The following is a 17866-nucleotide window of genomic DNA, read 5'->3' as shown; positions in this document are numbered from 1 at the left end:
AACTATTTGATATCAATCCTTTATGCCTGTGAAGACGAGATTTAAGATATATGCATTCAAGGACACAGTGAGGTTTTTATGGTTTCTGTTCTTGCATGAACAGCGGTGATGATGTACCTGTAAATGGCACAAAAGAGAAGATGTAGAAATGTGAACCTGATTTTTTGCTGAAGAAAGTAAGAGGACATTGAAGTGTAAATGACTCTCTCCTGTTGTGTTTTAACCATCGAAATGTTATTTATGTTCATTTTCAACGCTCAGATATTCATGAATTTTTTGTTTATTCTTTTGGGAACCGTCAACATACGTCATAACCAGCTGATCATTGTGGACACTCGGTACAGTCTCTGCGAGCACATCACGTTACAACTCCACCGCTTCTTCTGACCAAAACAACGCAACCTGAGGGGGGACGGACGGAGCTGTGACTTCTTGGAACACACGAAGAGTTCAAGTCGAGAAATCCTAGTTGTGATTTGTGGCCATTATATTTCACTATAGTATTTTTTTATTTTTTAACTTTTTATTTTTTATATTTCTATATATGCATTTATTTATGGTGCTTTTTATGATGTTTGTTCATGAGCCTTAATTTATTCAGTTGCCATCAAAGACAAAATAAATAACAAAAATGGAATACACACTTCCTGGTTTTCTTTTTTATTGAAATGTACTACCTGCCTGTAGTTACTACATTACCTGCTCTGAGGAGCCTGTAGTTATTACATTACCTGCACTGAGGAGCCTGTAGTTACTACATCACCTGCTGAGGAGCCTGTAGTTACTACATTACCTGCACTGAGGAGCCTGTAGTTACTACATCACCTGCACTGAGGAGCCTGTAGTTACTACATTACCTGCTCTGAGGAGCCTGTAGTTACTACATTACCTGCTCTGAGGAGCCTGTAGTTACTACATTACCTGCACTGAGGAGCCTGTAGTTACTACATTACCTGCTCTGAGGAGCCTGTAGTTACTACATCACCTGCTGAGGAGCCTGTAGTTATTACATTACCTGCTCTGAGGAGCCTGTAGTTATTACATTACCTGCTCTGAGGAGCCTGTAGTTACTACATTACCTGCTGAGGAGCCTGTAGTTACTACATTACCTGCACTGAGGAGCCTGTAGTTACTACATCACCTGCTCTGAGGAGCCTGTAGTTACTACATTACCTGCTCTGAGGAGCCTGTAGTTACTACATTACCTGCTCTGAGGAGCCTGTAGTTACTACATTACCTGCTCTGAGGAGCCTGTAGTTACTACATTACCTGCTCTGAGGAGCCTGTAGTTACTACATTACCTGCTCTGAGGAGCCTGTAGTTACTACATTACCTGCTCTGAGGAGCCTGTAGTTACTACATCACCTGCTCTGAGGAGCCTGTAGTTACTACATTACCTGCTCTGAGGAGCCTGTAGTTACTACATTACCTGCTCTGAGGAGCCTGTAGTTACTACATTACCTGCTCTGAGGAGCCTGTAGTTACTACATTACCTGCTCTGAGGAGCCTGTAGTTACTACATTACCTGCTCTGAGGAGCCTGTAGTTACTACATTACCTGCACTGAGGAGCCTGTAGTTACTACATTACCTGCTCTGAGGAGCCTGTAGTTACTACATCACCTGCTGAGGAGCCTGTAGTTACTACATTACCTGCTGAGGAGCCTGTAGTTACTACATTACCTGCTCTAAGGACTCAGCTGCAATCTCACTTGTTCCTCCCGGGGAATTAAAAATGAATAAACAAATCAAACTTTATAAAATAAAAAGCAACACACTAAAAGATTAAATCTGTTCTCTGGTGTTTTTTTGTTGTTGCAAACTTTACTCAAATGATAGATCAACATTTCTTGGGTTCTATTTTCACACATTTGGTAAACGAGTGAGTATCTATGGCAACAGCACAGTATGCGTGCGACGGAGAAGGCACTCCATTGTCCTTGTTAATCATGAACACACATTTAACAGATTTTTGAGACACAACGCAGCTCTGTGGCACCGAGGAAATCTACGAACGGGCTTTGGTGATATCTGAAAATACTTCTGACTTCAGCTGTGGTCTTTTCTCGGCGTTGTTGACAAAAGATTACAACTGAAAAATTACTCGATTAATCAATTAGAACACCAACAGAACATTTGGCTAGAAGCATTTTTTGTTGATTATAATAAGTCATAAAAGCTGAACAGCTCTTCTTTGACCTTCTTTGAAAGTCATCTGAAGTTTTTATTCTGGCATTAAGAAAAGTGTGAAGGATATTTTTCACCTTTTTTTTTAAATAAGCAGTAAACCATTAGGGAGATAATATATTAGAATCCTATTATTCAAACTCTAGTTTTTCTGTTGACACACAATTACATTAAAACCACGTATAATAAGAAATGGAAAGCACACATCAATCCTACATGTAGGATGAAATGTGGGTCCACTAGAGTCTGACTTTGTTCTGATGTGCAGTAGTAGTTTCCTATAAAAACAATCAGTATCTACTTAACATTGGTCTGAAAGTTTACACATTGTCAGTGCTATCAAATTGGAGCTGTAAACATTCCTAAGTGTTCCCTCACAAACATCTAAAACTGTGATTCCTCTGAGTTAAGCACTATAAGGCAACGGACTGGGAGACAAAGGACGGTGTAGCATGCGAGCCTCGGAGGCTGAAGGTGAGAGGCTGAAGCTGGGCAGCAGAGCGGCGTCTTGCTTTTGTCTCGGATTACCAAGAGTCATTTTGGGAGCAGCAGCTGCCAAACACCATGGAGGAACTGCAAGCCGAGTCATCCTGTACAAAATGAGCCCCTCTGGGAGGAGGGAATAACTTAAAATAGCTTCAAATAGCTTTGGCCTGCTTGGACCCGTGGGCAGATAACGTCAACTGTAGTGTGATATTTGGAGGATTGTTGATGCTCTAGCATTGGAATTGTACAGGAAAGTATGGCTGCAGCTCAGGCGTGTTCTTTCTGTTCTTTCGGGTGGCGCTGAGGGGGGAGTCCGGGTGACAAAGGATTCAAATACCAAACCCGATATGTCAGATGCCACCCCAGGAGGCCACAAATGGTCCCGAGCAACTTGTGAGAGGGGTCATGGAAGTACACAGAGGTACAGGCAAACATCCACACCCAAATGATGACGATCAGATTCAAGGCCACGTACAGGAGGTTGAGGACCGTCCTGGGCAGGGAAGACAGGCTGGCTGTCTTCAGGGAGGCCATGGGCGCCGTTTCCTCCACGATAAAGAGAGCCGAGTAGGCCAGGATGAAGGAGTGTCCCGAGATGTCGTAGCCATGCCAACGGAAGCCGGCCCGCCTGCAGCCGGCCTTGGTTGTGAACTCATTCTTGATAACATCCATGGAATCAGTTTCATAACACGAGCCGGTCGCGTCCTCGATGTAGAAGAAGGTCTCGGTGCAGACGTACCAGACGACTGTGGCCACCACCAGAGAGAGCAGACGCCGGCTGAGGAAGGTCACGCTCCTGCTGAAGGAGGAGTTGGAGAGGAGGAGGAAGGGGGTCAGCAGCAGCAACGTCCATCCCCAGGACACTTTGACAAAATACCTGCAAAAAGGGGCGGGGCATACACATTAAAACTCAGCCATTAGTATTCATCACCAGACCTTTGTTTTAACTTCAGCCGGTCTGCACTTTAATACTGTACAAAACCAAATCTACTCCGCACTAGGAACGGGAAATTAATCCAGTTTTTCATTTGCAGTTACGGTTTTGGTTTCCCACAATCATGAAATCAAGATAATCAAGATGAATCGATTACTGTGCTGCGATGTTTTGCTCGTTTTGATCATAGATTTGTCATGTGTGGTAAATGTTGTGTTTTTTGTTAGATTTTAGCCACAGGAGTACATCACCACTTCCTGAAAAACACAGTTTATTATTATTATGTCATTATAATATATTTTAATTTTTATACACTGTATGTATATATATTTTTTACTTGTGTATTTTTTAACCTATTTCTTATTTTTCAAAGTGTTTAGAATGACGTTCAGTTAATGCTTGTGATCCAGATGTTTATGAGTAATCCCGTTTAATAATGCTGATCCATCAAAATATTTGTGATAAGGATTTTTGTCATTATCGATCATCCCTACATGGAGTGTGAATTAATTCAAGAATACTGGTTATCTGATTGGTTGATTTGAGGCCAAAACAGGCTTACAAGACAAGATTATTAATACACAGAGACCAGAAACCAAAAGTAGACACGCTGAACAATATGGTAACAAAACAAACCATCCTGTCATCATCTGTGCTCCAAAACATTTCAGAAATTTAAACGTACATTTCATTCATCAAAGTTGTTCAAAACTCAACATAAAGGGGACAATACAATCTTCTTGGCTTCTTCTTAGTCACACAGTTCACACAGTCTGTGTTCCTCCGGCATGCTTTTAAATCAGAGCTGGCTTCAATTTGGAGGTATCACGACACCTCCACAAAGATGCCACTAATTTGGTCTTGGAAGGCCAAAAATGTGTCAAGACTATCAATCAATCAATCAATCAATCAATCAATCAATCAGGCTCTGTATATATATATTTATTTCTCGTTTACTGCACATAGTTCTGGTTACATCTGTTAGTCCGATCACTGTCCACTTATATCTACTGTTTTTATATTTTGTATTTTAAGTTAAGTTTAAGCTTTAAGTTGTATTTAAATTGACACTTTATATTTAGGTTAAAATGTTTCATACTTCTTTGTACTGTTGTTATTTTACTGCTCTGTGTGCCTTTGAATTGCCCCCCGGGGACAAATAAAGTTTTTTGAATTGAATTGAATTGAATCAATCAATCTGTATTTGTATAGAGCCAATTCATGACAAATGTTATCTTGAGAAACTTCACAATAAGAGCAGGTCTAGATCTTACTCTTTTTTTTACGTTATATATTATATGATGCTGATGAAGGTGATTTTTATTATTATTATTTACAAAGACCCAACCTGAGCACAACACCATGAGCACAGCACCAAGCAAAATATCAAACTAACAGGGGCAAGAAAGAACTGCTTCTGCAAAACCAGACTAATACTGAACAGCCATCTGCTGACAAAGTATTTTTTAAATCATCTTTGACTCTTGTTTGGAACATTTCGTCTTGATATGTGTTCAATAACAGAGACATTAGTCAGCACACAGATAACCTTTGACCTACATAACTGCAGTGGTAGTTACCATGACAACACAGTCCAAAAGAATCTGAGCTGTTCATTGTGTGTCATCAGCGGCACTCCTCTCAAAGTAAGCTACAGGTGAACCCACAGGTAAATGAGCTTTTACTGCTGGCAGACCTCAGCTGGCACTCAACACATCAGCAGTACTTACACGTTCAGGGCGTTTCTGCTGCTGCTGAAATAAGTCTGCGGGACGAGCTCCAGCTCTTTCAGGATCGATCCCACGGCTGAGATGAGTAAAAATATCCAGGGGAAGTTTTGTTTGACGGCTGGTATCCTCCAGAGAGTCGCCAAGTTGTCCACAATGACATCCACCGCCGCCATGTTGACAACTGACAAGACGAGCCGGACTGGGTTCACGCTGACGTCACCGCGGTTCAGCCAATGAGGCGCCTCGACCGAGTGTTCGTTTGCTTCTTCTTCATTTCTACATGAGGCAGACCGGATGTTAAAAAGACACATTGCTGCCCTCTACTGTTCATTTTGAATCAGAACATTTACACATACAAGAAATGAAAGGTCTTCATTTATATTACATATATTATTGAAAAAGATTTATAAGCAATGGGACTATTTAAAAAAAAGTTAAATTACAGAAGCATTTGTGGTAACCTTTTTATCATAGTGTGAGATTCTACTACTAATTTATGAGGGACAAAAAATGACTAAAGTATAAATAAATAAATAAATGTTGGGAGAAATGCATACAATAATGTATAAATAAATGAATAATTAAATAAATGCATCAATAAATATATAAATAAATATATATATAAATAAATGCAACAATGCATATAAAAATTAATATATAAATAAATATATTCATATCTTTATTTCTGTGTCCATGTTGTACAAGGAAAAGTAAATACGTAAATTAAGTGGGCCGTCCTAACATTACTGAAGTAGGATTGGTCAATTTTGAAAAACAGACAGAAGCAAATTTACATATATACTTTTCCTCTTACGACCTGGACACAGAAATAAATAGATGTGTAAATGTAAAAATACGGGAATAAATTAATAACTCAATTAATGTGGAAATGTATGCATTGATACATATATAACTGTAGAAATACGCTAATAAATGAATAAATACATGTAAAAATATATAAATATCCTTTTTCATTAACAAAGTGTATTTATTATTTATTCATTGATGTATTGTTTTCAGCATTTATATATTTATTGATGCATTTATTTAATTATTTATTTATTTATACATTATTGTATGCATTTCTCCCAACATTTATTTATTTATTTATACGTTAGTCATTTTTTGTCCCTCATACTAATTCTACTACTACTGATAATAATAAATAATACTAATAAAGTAATAAAAAAAATAAAAAAAATCAAACTTAAGTCAGTTAATTTTTAAAGCTAATGTTGTTGATCCGTGAGAAATATGAATTATTAACAGCAGTTATAGGGAAGTTTAGTTTACAGGTTTAACATAAAGCTCTGAAGGGTTCTGGTTCAAAGTGAAGCGATGACCGTTGGTCTTAACGTTTGTTGTGTGATTTGAATTATGGGGCAACTTAAACTTACTTTTAATGTTTGTAGTCAAAGAGTTACAACACGTTTCAACTCGTTTAATTAAAATACAACAAATTCGTGCTAATTACACGATTATGGACCAACAACTTTACTTTGTTATGATCAGAAAATATGTTGAGAGGATGATGTTATCGACGGTAGCGGACTGCTAACTCTAAAAACAACGACGATGCTAACTTTGTGGATATATCATGATGCCGAACATGGAGAGCAAAGAGGAGGATAAAGAACATGACTTAACTAAACGGGACGAGCTGCAGAAATGCTGTAAGTTAAGTTATCTTTGTTAGGTTAAAGTAAATATTAAATAACTTCTATCATATACTGTGTACATCGGGCTAACGCTAGCTAGCTAGCTAAACTTTTCTGTTACCAAGGTCTCAAAATGAGATCGTTTGAATAGATAGAGAGATAGAGAGAGAGATATATATATATAGAGAGAGATAGATAGAGAGAGAGAGAGAGAGAGAGAGATAGATACTTTATTGATCCCGAGGGAAATTCATTCAGTTTATTTATTGATTATGACTTTGAGGTTTATTTTTGGGCCTTTATTTAGAGATAAGACAGTGGATAGAGTCAGAAATCAGTGAAGGAGTGAGTAATGACCATATTTACAGTCTATAGACTTTAAATATTGTCATTCCCCACCAGGGGCGCCGCCAGGAACTCCGGGCCCCATGAAAAGACATCACAGTGGGCCCCTACCACGACCCAAACTAACCCGGAAAATGTCTATAACCATCAGACAAATGACCCATAAAAACTTTGAACAATTATTCTTTGTTTTACACCCTGAAAATGGAAGATAAATAATCACTGTGATATTTCCTCATAGCTTAAAAATAATTTAAACTTTGTAATATTTGCACCTTTCAGACATTTGAAACATTTCCAGCAGCATTATTTTACTTATTAAGTTGCTATAGTTAATGTTGTAAAGGCTTTTATTGTCTAAAGTGATCTTATTGGTTAGCTTATTAAATTAAAAATTCTACTGGCATTAATGATAAAATGTAAAACATACAATAAATCTGAATTAGATTCTACCATGACTTTAAAATGAGCCTGTAGTTCTTCGTAGTTCTGACTTCACTTTAATTCTTCTTACACTGCATTATCATTTGTCTCACCTGACGTTAAAATATTGTTTTTTGGGCAGAAGTAGCGGACTCAGTTTTGCTGCTGGCGTGACAACATTGGTATCATATGAATTGACAGTTTACAAAGAATCTGTTGATATCAAATATGTTACTGTAGGAAAGACACTAAATATCGCTCCAAAGTGGACTCTTTTTTACCGCGATGTAATATTTTTACAAAATAGGGTCATATGAAGTTGTATCTATGAAGGGGATTCATGTGATGAATTTATGCATAAAACACAAATTGAACAAAACGATATTCTTGGCTGAATTTCTCTTAAAAACAACTGGTTTAATCTGCAGCCTGCCACATCTCTCACTCTTGACTCGACTGACCGCCGACAGTTCAATCCAGATGAGAGGTGCGGGACGGACTAAACCATTCTGTGCATTCAGAAGGGGGGAGAGAGGGGCCTTTGAGACAGACTCCACATTTTTTCCAGAAAGGAATTCTGAATGTTTGTTTATTTATTCAGACAATTTTAGTTATTTTATAACTTAGAGAAAAAAGCGAATTAACAAATACATTTTTATTTCAGGCCCATGAAGGGCCCCCCTCCCCACTGGGGCCCTGTGTAGTCAGTCCCACTTTTCCCTCCACTACGACGCCCCTGTTCCCCACTCCATCTCTGATTTCTGACAATGCTTGGAGGACTACAGCTTCTTTACTGACAGCCCTAGTATGAATCTTAACATGTGGCAGATGCTTCTCATGAGAAAAGTGTTAGTTTCAACCACAGCTGACACAGTTTTTATCCACTGTTTAACACTAAGACCATTAACGAACCCTGCCTTTCTAATTTAGGGGGTTGTATGTCATGTGTAAGTACTGCTGTGTATGTTCAGTGGCTCTGACAGACACCAGCTGCTGCCGTGTTGTTACTCAGATGGAGCTGAAAGGCCAGACTGACACCTGAAAAGCTCCGGCTCAGGATCCTTAAATACTGTTGGTACATGACTTGTTTTATGTTCCCTCTCTGGTAAATACAGGAGGCCACTGAGTTCCCCTCTTTTCTTCTTTCGGACACGACAAGGTCACAGGGAGCTTTTGTATGCAAGCAACCTGCAGAGTTTCAAACCAGACAGATGATGTCATGCTGCAGGAGGGGAGGGAGGGTCTCGGGGAAAAACTGTCTGGCTGGAGAATCATCTCCTCCCTGATCTAACCCACTTCAGACAGTCCAAAAGTTTCTGTGTTGGGATTTCTGCAGAAATACTTTTACCACAAAGAAACTACATTTTGTTTAATATTTTCTGAGAATTGTATCACAAGCTCTTTAACTCACGACTGACACAAAAAACTGTCCAAGTCATTATATCATAAAAGGTGCTGTCACAAATCCCTGTGATGATATTCACACACCACCACAAATACAGTTTGAGCCTCTGGTTGGATTGACAGCCACAGAATCCGGTAGTACAGATATCCATCCATCCTGTAAAGTGGGGCGTATGCTGAGTAATTTGGGGACCTTGTGCCTTTTATTGTAGCTCCTCAAGCTTGTCAGATTATCTATGCAATCTTTTTATCATAGCTTCATTGTCTGTATTGAAGAAGTGAAAAGGGCCATTGTGACTTTGAAGACTTAAATTTGGTCTCTTGGCTGCAGCCTTGCTCGGAGTGACTGCATTAGTTGAAGGAGTTGGCAAGCGTCGCTACATGTGTCTCCTGAATGAAAAGTTGCCTGCACTTAGTGAAAGTTCAATCTCAAGGTAACTTTGTCTGAAAGCACCTCAAGCATTTATGTAGTGACTCATATCCAATGTCCAAAATGTATTAAATCAAACTTTAAGTCACCTGCACTGGTGCATAGACTCGTCTTTAACGTGTATCCAAACATAAACAAATGTCCAAAATGAAATTACTGTGAGTGACAAACCCGTTTATTGAAAGGGGTATGAAGCAGACAAAAAGTTACCATGATGATGAAGATATGAAATGATGCTTGTCCAATGTCCATATTGCTCAATGCTGTTTCTGAGATTAAATTAAGAACCTTGTGTTCCCTCCTCCTATGCCAACAGACTTCCAGCTTGACCCACATTATCGATTATCCCCATCTAGTGTCAAAATGTAAGTTAATCAATAAACAAAAAAAACCCAAACATTAATACACAATTATACACACACTAACTTAACTCCTACAGTTTATTTACTTCACGTTAAGAGCATGATTAACTGAATGAACATCATGATTTCTAGAGAAGGCTTGATTCTGGTGCTTGAGACCGGTTAATCATTAGGGAAATATTTACCGAGGTAATCAATCAAGTGAGAAGAAGGCACATTTTATCACTGCTGCATTGGCTTCACTTGTCATACTCTGAGGCTTTATCTGTTTCCTTTATTTACTCAACCGTGTCCACATCTACTTAATGAATTGGCTTAAAATGTTGTATTTTGCACAGACATCATCCGTGCTTCCTAAAGACTTTTTGTTGATCCCCTGAATGTTCCTCTAGGTGCACCCTAAGGTTCATATTTGTGGATTTGAATGAAATATCTCCACAACTATTGGACTAATTGTGTGAAATTATGGTTAAGATATCAGTGTCTCCTATAGGATGATGTGAGTGGGAAGCAGCTACTGGCAGCTAAGTTAGTGAGAAAATTCCCTTTCTGGTTAGACTGCTTACCTTTTCCTTTAGATTTTCATCTTCTTTCGCAGTTATTTCCAAAAAGCTTAATTCACAAGCAGCACTCCTCAGTCGAACACACGGCAATCTGTCACTCTGTCTGCAAACCTTCAACAGGTTGCTGGATCTGTTTAATGTTGCAGCTTAACATTTCTGGCCTCTTTGACCTGCTGCGATGGAAATATTAACTATGTGACAGAACTGACACGCATGTGGCCATTGCTATATTTAAAGGTTTGAATCTGCTGGTACAATGGTTCACTCTCAACAGGGGGCGTGAACTATGACATGACATCCATATTATTAGTAAATCTAGAATAAAGAGTCACTTCTTTGTTGATCGGGATGGGTCAGTTGAGATAGTTTTTTCTTTTTCTCTTTTGACAACCGGAAAAGCAAACCCCTGAAGTTCATGGTTGCGTCTCTAGCTGTATGCGTTTTTGACCTTCTGTATGCTGAAGACACTCAGAGACTCTTTGATGGATCGTCTGTGAATTTTAGACACAAAGTCACAAAGTCTGACGGCACTCTGCTGACTTTGCTGTAAGTCTTTGAAGCGTCGACTTCAGAGAGCTTACCCGAGAGATCAGGTGACACACAGAAATCTTCAGAGCCGTACTGTGTTCATTCATATCTCTTTGAAAAAGACCCGAATGATCACAATTTTATGGGAGGTTTGAATATCTGAATGTCCCATAATAGATTTCTGCATGAACATGTTCATCACCAATGGCTCTCACCAACGGTTCACATTTAAAAGTTAACTTTATTTTTCTCTTAACCCCCAATGTAATAATCTTTGAATTTATTGGAGCTCAGGGAATTGTGGTTGTCCTGCTGGTTTTATCCATTTAAATAGAAAAGAGAGCAGTTAGGTACACTGAGGTTAAGATCTGTTTTCTTCAGATTCCTGTTTCAGTTTCATCTTCTTTCTCTCTCTGGTTGTTCGTCCGTCTCAGAGATGAAGGTGGTCCAGTTGGGAAAGGCCCCGGCTGGCAAAGTCAAGATGAAGGACAACCTCAGGTATGTGTCAAATGTGTGTGTCTTTACATAAGATAAGATGATACTTTATTGTCAGTGTACACAGAAATGTATCTTGAATCACATGTGACGCTCATCAATCGTCACATCACAATCACGTCTCATGTAAAAAATTACTTTTAAATTCAACAAAACAATTTCTATTTTTATAGGTTAGGTTTATTTTCGGGCTTTTTATGAGTTTATTAGAGAAACAGGAAAGTGGATAGAGTCAGAAATCGAAAGAGAGTCAGGAATGACATGTGGGAAGGAAGCCCAAGGTCGGATTCAAACCTTGGTCGCCCGCTTGGAGGACTCCAGCTGTGTTCATTGTTCATTGGGCGCGCAAACTAGCCACTAGGCTACCAGCGCCCTCCTACCCCAAAAAACCCAAATTGCTTTTTTTGAGTACATTTCCGTTTTGAAATTCCAGAAAGCTTTTCTGTCCGACTCAGTTATCTCTATCAAAATACTTTTGGGGCAAAATTGTCAAAATTTTAAATCTTTAAAACAGCATCAAGTACGGACAAAGGTACCACTTAGGACTGAGAAGATAATCATTTAATAAAGGTTTATAGAAATTGAAAAGTGGGATGGTACCTCGGGTGGTCAAACAGATTTCAGTTGTGGATTGGCCTCTCTCGAACGTAAACAAATGATTCATTCACTGAGAAGAAATATCAAACTAAAAAAACATGGACAGTATGTCACAAGCTGAAGTAACCACCATGAAGATAAAGGTTTTGAAGCCCCTCGGGTTTTTCATTTTGCCCACTTTCAACTTTTATTTAATATCATGCGGTGTTGAAGAAAATATAAAAAACAGTGATTGAGACCATAAAGTCGTTAGGAAAACATCGACTGAGGTTATAAATCAACTTAGAAGAAGACACATTTTCTCATATTCTACTATCAGACTTATTTCTGCAACCAGTGGAGTCGTCACCCCGAGGAAGAAGTTCACACAAAGGGGTTTTCCTTTCACCAGGAAGCGTCTCAGCCCAGTTTGAACGCTCCGTCTCCAACACAGAACAGACAGTTTTGTTTGCAGTCAGAGCGAGGGTCTGCTCTGTGAAAGGATCCTCTGATGAAGGTAGGAGACACTCTTCTTCTCCTTTTAATGTAAAGACTGCATAGAGGCTGTTTTTTTAAAGTGACAGACAGATATTTATGATTAATCGATTAAAATAGTTAACAGCTGTCAGGATGTCATGGTGCGTGTTACGTTTTAAATTAATCTACCCTCTGAGGAGGATTTGCTAAAATATTAACATGAATAAACATTCGCTGTTTGTAAAAAATGTTTTGCTTGAAACTAATCAATAAAACTGATTTTTTTCACCCTGTTACTGAATCTCAAATGGATTAAAAGTCATTTAATTTTTCTTTATTTGATTTGAATTCCAGATGAAGTGAGCTTGATGTTGTATTTTGATGCATGTATTAGAGTGCTAGACACGGTTTCAAATATTTAATATAGCACCTGTAAATCATGCATACATTTCTTAATGAATAATATTTTTTTACTTTTTTCATATTTATCCGTTTGTCTTTGTTTGTTTCTCTCTGAAATTTGTTAACCCATAAAAAGGTGCTTTACACATACAGTTATCCTTTGATGTGAATATACATATATGTATATATATATTATTTAATTTAAATGATCAATACACACACACTTATTTATGTAAATACTGTAATTGACATCTTAATTGACCCATCTGTCACATAACTGCATTTTACTCATCATGTTACTTCAGCATCTTTTGCACTATTCACCACTGCACTGTTTCATGTTTAGTCATGTAACTATTAGTCTTTTTCTTATTATGTTTATTGTTGATATTTAATGTTGTACCTGTACATAAGAGAGCACAGTTCACCCAAGTTAAATTCCTTGTGTGTGTAAGCATACCTGGACAATAAATCTGATTCTGATTTTGATTCTGATAATACAAAACAACAACCACCTGTTGTTTTGTTCTCCATCTTGAATCAGGTGATATCAGCACAGGCGGTCTGTAACTCATTTCATTCATCTTTATCGTCTCCTCAGAGTTGTGCAGAGAGGCGGTGCAGCTGCAGCCTCTTCCTCCTCCTCAGCTCTCAGATGGGTGCTGCTTGTGTTCAGCTCCTGTTGGCTGCCACCCTGTGGACGACGCCCTGCATGAGAGCCACTGCTGCTGCCCCCTCTGAGCTATCGAGCTCCACAGAGCTGCTTAACACAACTGAGACGCAGACAGACCTCGGGGGGCTCACAGGAGCTGTGGGTGCTCCTCTCAGGAGACATAAACGAGCCGTTTCATCCAGAGAGATCAACGCCCTGCTGGATTATCACAACAGAGTCCGCTCTCAGGTTTTCCCGCCAGCAGCCAATATGGAGTTCATGGTGAGGAGACATAGAGCATTGACAGACAGAGACATGGTGTGGTTAAGAGTTTTATTTTATTTGTTTTTAAACTAATAATTAAAGGAGATAGAGTTAAATTTGAGAAGTAAAACGATAAACTTAACTTGAGATAAGCCACCATTGTCCCAGAGACCTTGATATGATCCTCAACGGGTTTTGAAAAAGTCTAACTTAACCCGAAATATCCATTCACTATGAAGGAGAACTCAAATTTGTGATTAAAAGTAAAAAAAATATGACGCATATCTAATATAACACATGACTGTTTTTGGTGTTATTTCAATGCTTTATGGTCATTTCTATTGTTGAACATCTACATGTGTTGTGTTTGATCACTTGTGTCCAACAAACCCATGATTTGAGTTTTTCACGTACTAAAAAGAATAAAAGAAGAAAAGTCCTGTTTTGTGTCTTTCTCTTTGCTCTTTCTTGGCTCAGCAGCTCTGGGACGAGAGTCTCGCTAAGTCAGCTGACTCTTGGGCGTCGCGATGCGTTTGGGATCACGGACCGACACAAGCCATGAAATACATCGGACAAAACCTGTCAATCACCTCAGGAAGGTAGAACAAAGAATCTGCGTCATGCACTAAAAAAACAACACTCTGAGATGTTCTGGCTGTTTCTTACCACAGCATATGGATCAATTATAGTGTCATGTGTGTGATAGGTACCAGTCCATCACTGATCTGGTGCGGTCTTGGTACGATGAGAGGAATCACTTCTCCTACCCGAACAGATGTACAGGATCTGTGTGCTCTCACTACACACAGGTACGGTCACTTTTATTTTCTCCTGGATGAGGGAGTGAGGTGGGATGGAAATGTTTTTATCGAAGGGAATGTAAAGAAGTTTGTTTGTTCACATTTAATCATGTCCATATTGATGCTTTGGCTTTGTTGGATTTTATTGCAATGATAGGATAAAAAACTTCTCCGCTTTGGCAGATGTGTTCATGAATGCATCAAACTGAACACTGATGATGATGATCAGTGTCGCTTGTATTTAATCTTCATTTAATCTTTATTTTGGGGTAAAACGATGAAGAGAACGATGAGGGAGGATTATGATTTCTAAATCGTTTTTTCTAAGATCCTAAATTAGCATGTTCCTTAGTCATGTTATTCTTTTCCAGCGTTAGGGGGCTATATTAAATAAATACCGGCATGTCTTCCTGATTCCTGAAGGTGTGTTTGAAGATATGAAAAGTGATCTCTGTCTCTGTTTTTGGGTTTTATTCTCCTTGAGAAGATGGTAGCACCAATGTGTCAGTTTTTAGGAACAGAAAAGTTTCTGAAATATAGCATCATCAAAAATAGTAATATTTGAATTCTTTGAAAGTCAGAGTTTGATGCTTAATTTAACCACTGGCTGCCGGAGACCAAAACTATACTTCTTGTTTGTTTTCTAGCATTAATATTTAAACTTCTAAGTGAAGGAAGCAGTCACAGTAGAATACGTGCTATTTGTCATGTTTTTTTAACATTTGTTTTGAATGTCCTCAGATGGTTTGGGCGAGCTCTAACAGAGTGGGATGTGCCGTCAGAAGATGCTCAAACATGTTTGTGTTTGGGAAAACTTGGAGGGAGGCGACGCTGCTCGTCTGCAACTACTCCATAAAGTAAGGAGAACAAAGTTTGCTGAAAACTACAGTTAAAAAACTACAACATCCAGCTGTTTTAGGACAGTATGGAGCTGTATATTTAAGCACAAAAATATGACACATTTAAAGTTTTACACCTTCAATAGGAAACAAGAAAAGAGTGCTGCATGTATCGTTGGTTTTGCTCTTTTCATGGGATGTGTGATGACAATGGTGTCTTATGTAGAAAATAAATAAAAGCAGTTTGTTTGTTTGTGTTTCAGAGGAAACTGGGTGGGAGAGGCTCCCTATAAGAGCGGCAGGCCTTGTTCTGTCTGTCCGTCGAGCTATGGCGGCTCCTGCTGGAGAAACCAGTGTTCACCAAACACAAAACACAAAAAACACACGAGATAATAACACAAAAGAGAGATTCAAATGTGCTTTAATGGAAGACAGAAGAAACACATAAGGTCACATAAACATCAGGACTTTCAGTTTTAACAAACACTGGGCTGTGCAGCAAAATGAAACATCAGTCCAGTAGCCACTATGACAACAGAAACCTTTTATTAATGTGTACAAATGTTTATTTTTTTTACCTCTGTTGGTCATCAACCTGTCCATTTCTAAGTAATACTTGTTTTAAACTTCTTAAGAGTGTATGCACTGTTATTGTTATTTTATGGTCAAACTGAAGCACTTTTCTTGTACAGATTAAACTTACTGTGACTGTAGACGACTTCTTGATTCTCTTTCTTATCTGACTTAACTTTTTTTGTCTCTGTCATTGTGAGCAAACTGTCTGGTTATTACTGTAGTAAACCTGAATGAGTGTATTCCTCAGCTGCCTGATTGAACATTAATGCAGTTATAAATAACCAATGGCGCTCGATGTCCCCATAAATATTCGGCTGCATGTTATTTTGTGTTTACTCACTGCTGCTGCAGGAAATTTTCTGTCCCGCATTTCACCTCATTACGTCTCCAAGCTTTCCCCTCAGAGGCTCTCTGTGCCATAAAACTGGAGACTAATGCTGCTTTTATGGTGTAAAATACGAGGAATCAGCTGTGCCTCCCAGCGAATGCATAAACACACACACACATACACACACACACACACACACACATACACAACAGACACGTAGAGAAACATATTTTGATATGGAAAACATTTCTGCCAAGCAAACAAAGAAAGTTCCTCTCAAACAAGGAAGAGGCAGCTGGCTCAGCACTTCACTGACTGAAATAAAAGTTCATTTTTACAGCTTTAAATTTAAAAAACAGTAAAGTTTATCATATGATTCTTTTGCTCAGCTCTTGTTACTTATAAAAAAAGTGCATCTATTGTTTTAAAGCATGAACTAATTGCATCATTCAAGTTGTCATCAGCAGACAAATAAACTCAGGAGCTGTCTTTTCCACTGAGAGTTAGATAATTATAGTTTAACATGATCATGTCAATTCATCAAATTTGAAGCTAAAGCCAAAAACCCTTAGCTTAGCGTAGCATGAAGACTGATTATAAAGGGAAATGGCTAACATGGCTCCGTACGAAGACTAAAATAAATGTGTCTAAAGCTCACTGATGAGCACGCTTTATCTAGTGTTCATCCAAATAGATCATCTATTGTGTAGCCAGCCTTAGGGAGAAGATGGGATTGGATAGATGGGTTAAAGAAAACAAGTCTTTCCCCATAGTTGATGATGATTTGACTTAAGAGTATGTATGCTTTCTATAGTTTTATTCCTGTCACATCACATACATCATTTAACTTACTTTACTCACATCAGTTCCATACTTATCTTAACCCCGACTTATGAGTTTTTTTTACTAAACCCATCCAAGAAGTTTTGGTCCCTGAAAAGTAAACCCAGAACAGCATTATAAATTCTGAGAACGACCTGCGAAAATATGTAAAGTTTCCTGTGAAATGTAAAAGTTCTGTCTGCTGGTATCTCTCAAATGATGCAGAATTTCCTTTCATGAGGTGCAGAGGACCAAAGATTTCCATTTCTGTTAGGTGAAAATGGAAATATTATTTTAAAATGAGCTTCCGGCAGTTACCTTGCTACCCCACAGCCTGCTCAGACCTAACTCTACACCTGAGAGCTGACAGACTTTTTCCCATCAGTCAAAACAAAACCTCTGACGTCACTCATCACACCCTCAGTACATTCTCCACTCCTCTCTGTCTTTTATGCCCCCACCCTCTGCCTTTCACTCTTTTCTTTCTCTATCAACTCACTTTTTTTAAAATTCTAACTCTTTTTCAATCTGCATGTGGAGAATCTGACATTTGGTGATGAGAAAGAGGGGAAAGCGCATGATAACTT

At 38.6% G+C, this 17866-nt stretch overlaps 2 protein-coding genes across 2 annotated transcripts; one reads left to right on the top strand and one right to left on the bottom strand.

The window, feature by feature from the left end:
- Positions 1 to 1783: 1783 nt before the first annotated feature.
- Positions 1784 to 5558, bottom strand: fitm2 (fat storage inducing transmembrane protein 2). The gene is made up of 2 exons (XM_061058137.1): positions 5336 to 5558; positions 1784 to 3548 (listed from the first exon to the last, which is right to left on the bottom strand). Exons 1-2 carry the CDS (start codon positions 5506 to 5508, stop codon positions 2939 to 2941), a joined length of 783 nt encoding a protein of 260 aa, XP_060914120.1. The 5' UTR covers positions 5509 to 5558; the 3' UTR covers positions 1784 to 2938.
- A 6766-nt stretch (positions 5559 to 12324) lies between these two features.
- r3hdml (R3H domain containing-like) lies at positions 12325 to 16266 on the top strand. Its single transcript, XM_061058136.1, has 6 exons — positions 12325 to 12636; positions 13600 to 13932; positions 14395 to 14513; positions 14621 to 14723; positions 15456 to 15571; positions 15817 to 16266. The coding sequence occupies exons 1-6, from the start codon at positions 12631 to 12633 to the stop codon at positions 15944 to 15946; spliced, it is 807 nt and encodes a 268-aa protein (XP_060914119.1). The 5' UTR covers positions 12325 to 12630; the 3' UTR covers positions 15947 to 16266.
- The last annotated feature ends 1600 nt before the right edge of the window (positions 16267 to 17866 follow it).

Source organism: Labrus mixtus, chromosome 15, assembly GCF_963584025.1.
Source record: "Labrus mixtus chromosome 15, fLabMix1.1, whole genome shotgun sequence".
Classification (NCBI taxonomy): Eukaryota; Metazoa; Chordata; class Actinopteri; order Labriformes; family Labridae; genus Labrus; species Labrus mixtus.
This window is presented reverse-complemented; position numbering and strand designations above follow the sequence as displayed.

Coding starts and splice junctions, on each gene's coding strand:
- fitm2 (XM_061058137.1), bottom strand. CDS start 5,508: ATGGCGGCGGTGGATGTCATTGTGGACAACTTGGCGACTCTCTGGAGG. Junction 3,549..5,335: donor AGCAGAAACGCCCTGAACGT/GTAAGTACTGCT, acceptor CCCTTTTTGCAG/GTATTTTGTCAAAGTGTCCT.
- r3hdml (XM_061058136.1), top strand. Junction 13,933..14,394: donor CAGCCAATATGGAGTTCATG/GTGAGGAGACAT, acceptor TTGGCTCAGCAG/CTCTGGGACGAGAGTCTCGC. Junction 15,572..15,816: donor GTCTGCAACTACTCCATAAA/GTAAGGAGAACA, acceptor TTTGTGTTTCAG/AGGAAACTGGGTGGGAGAGG.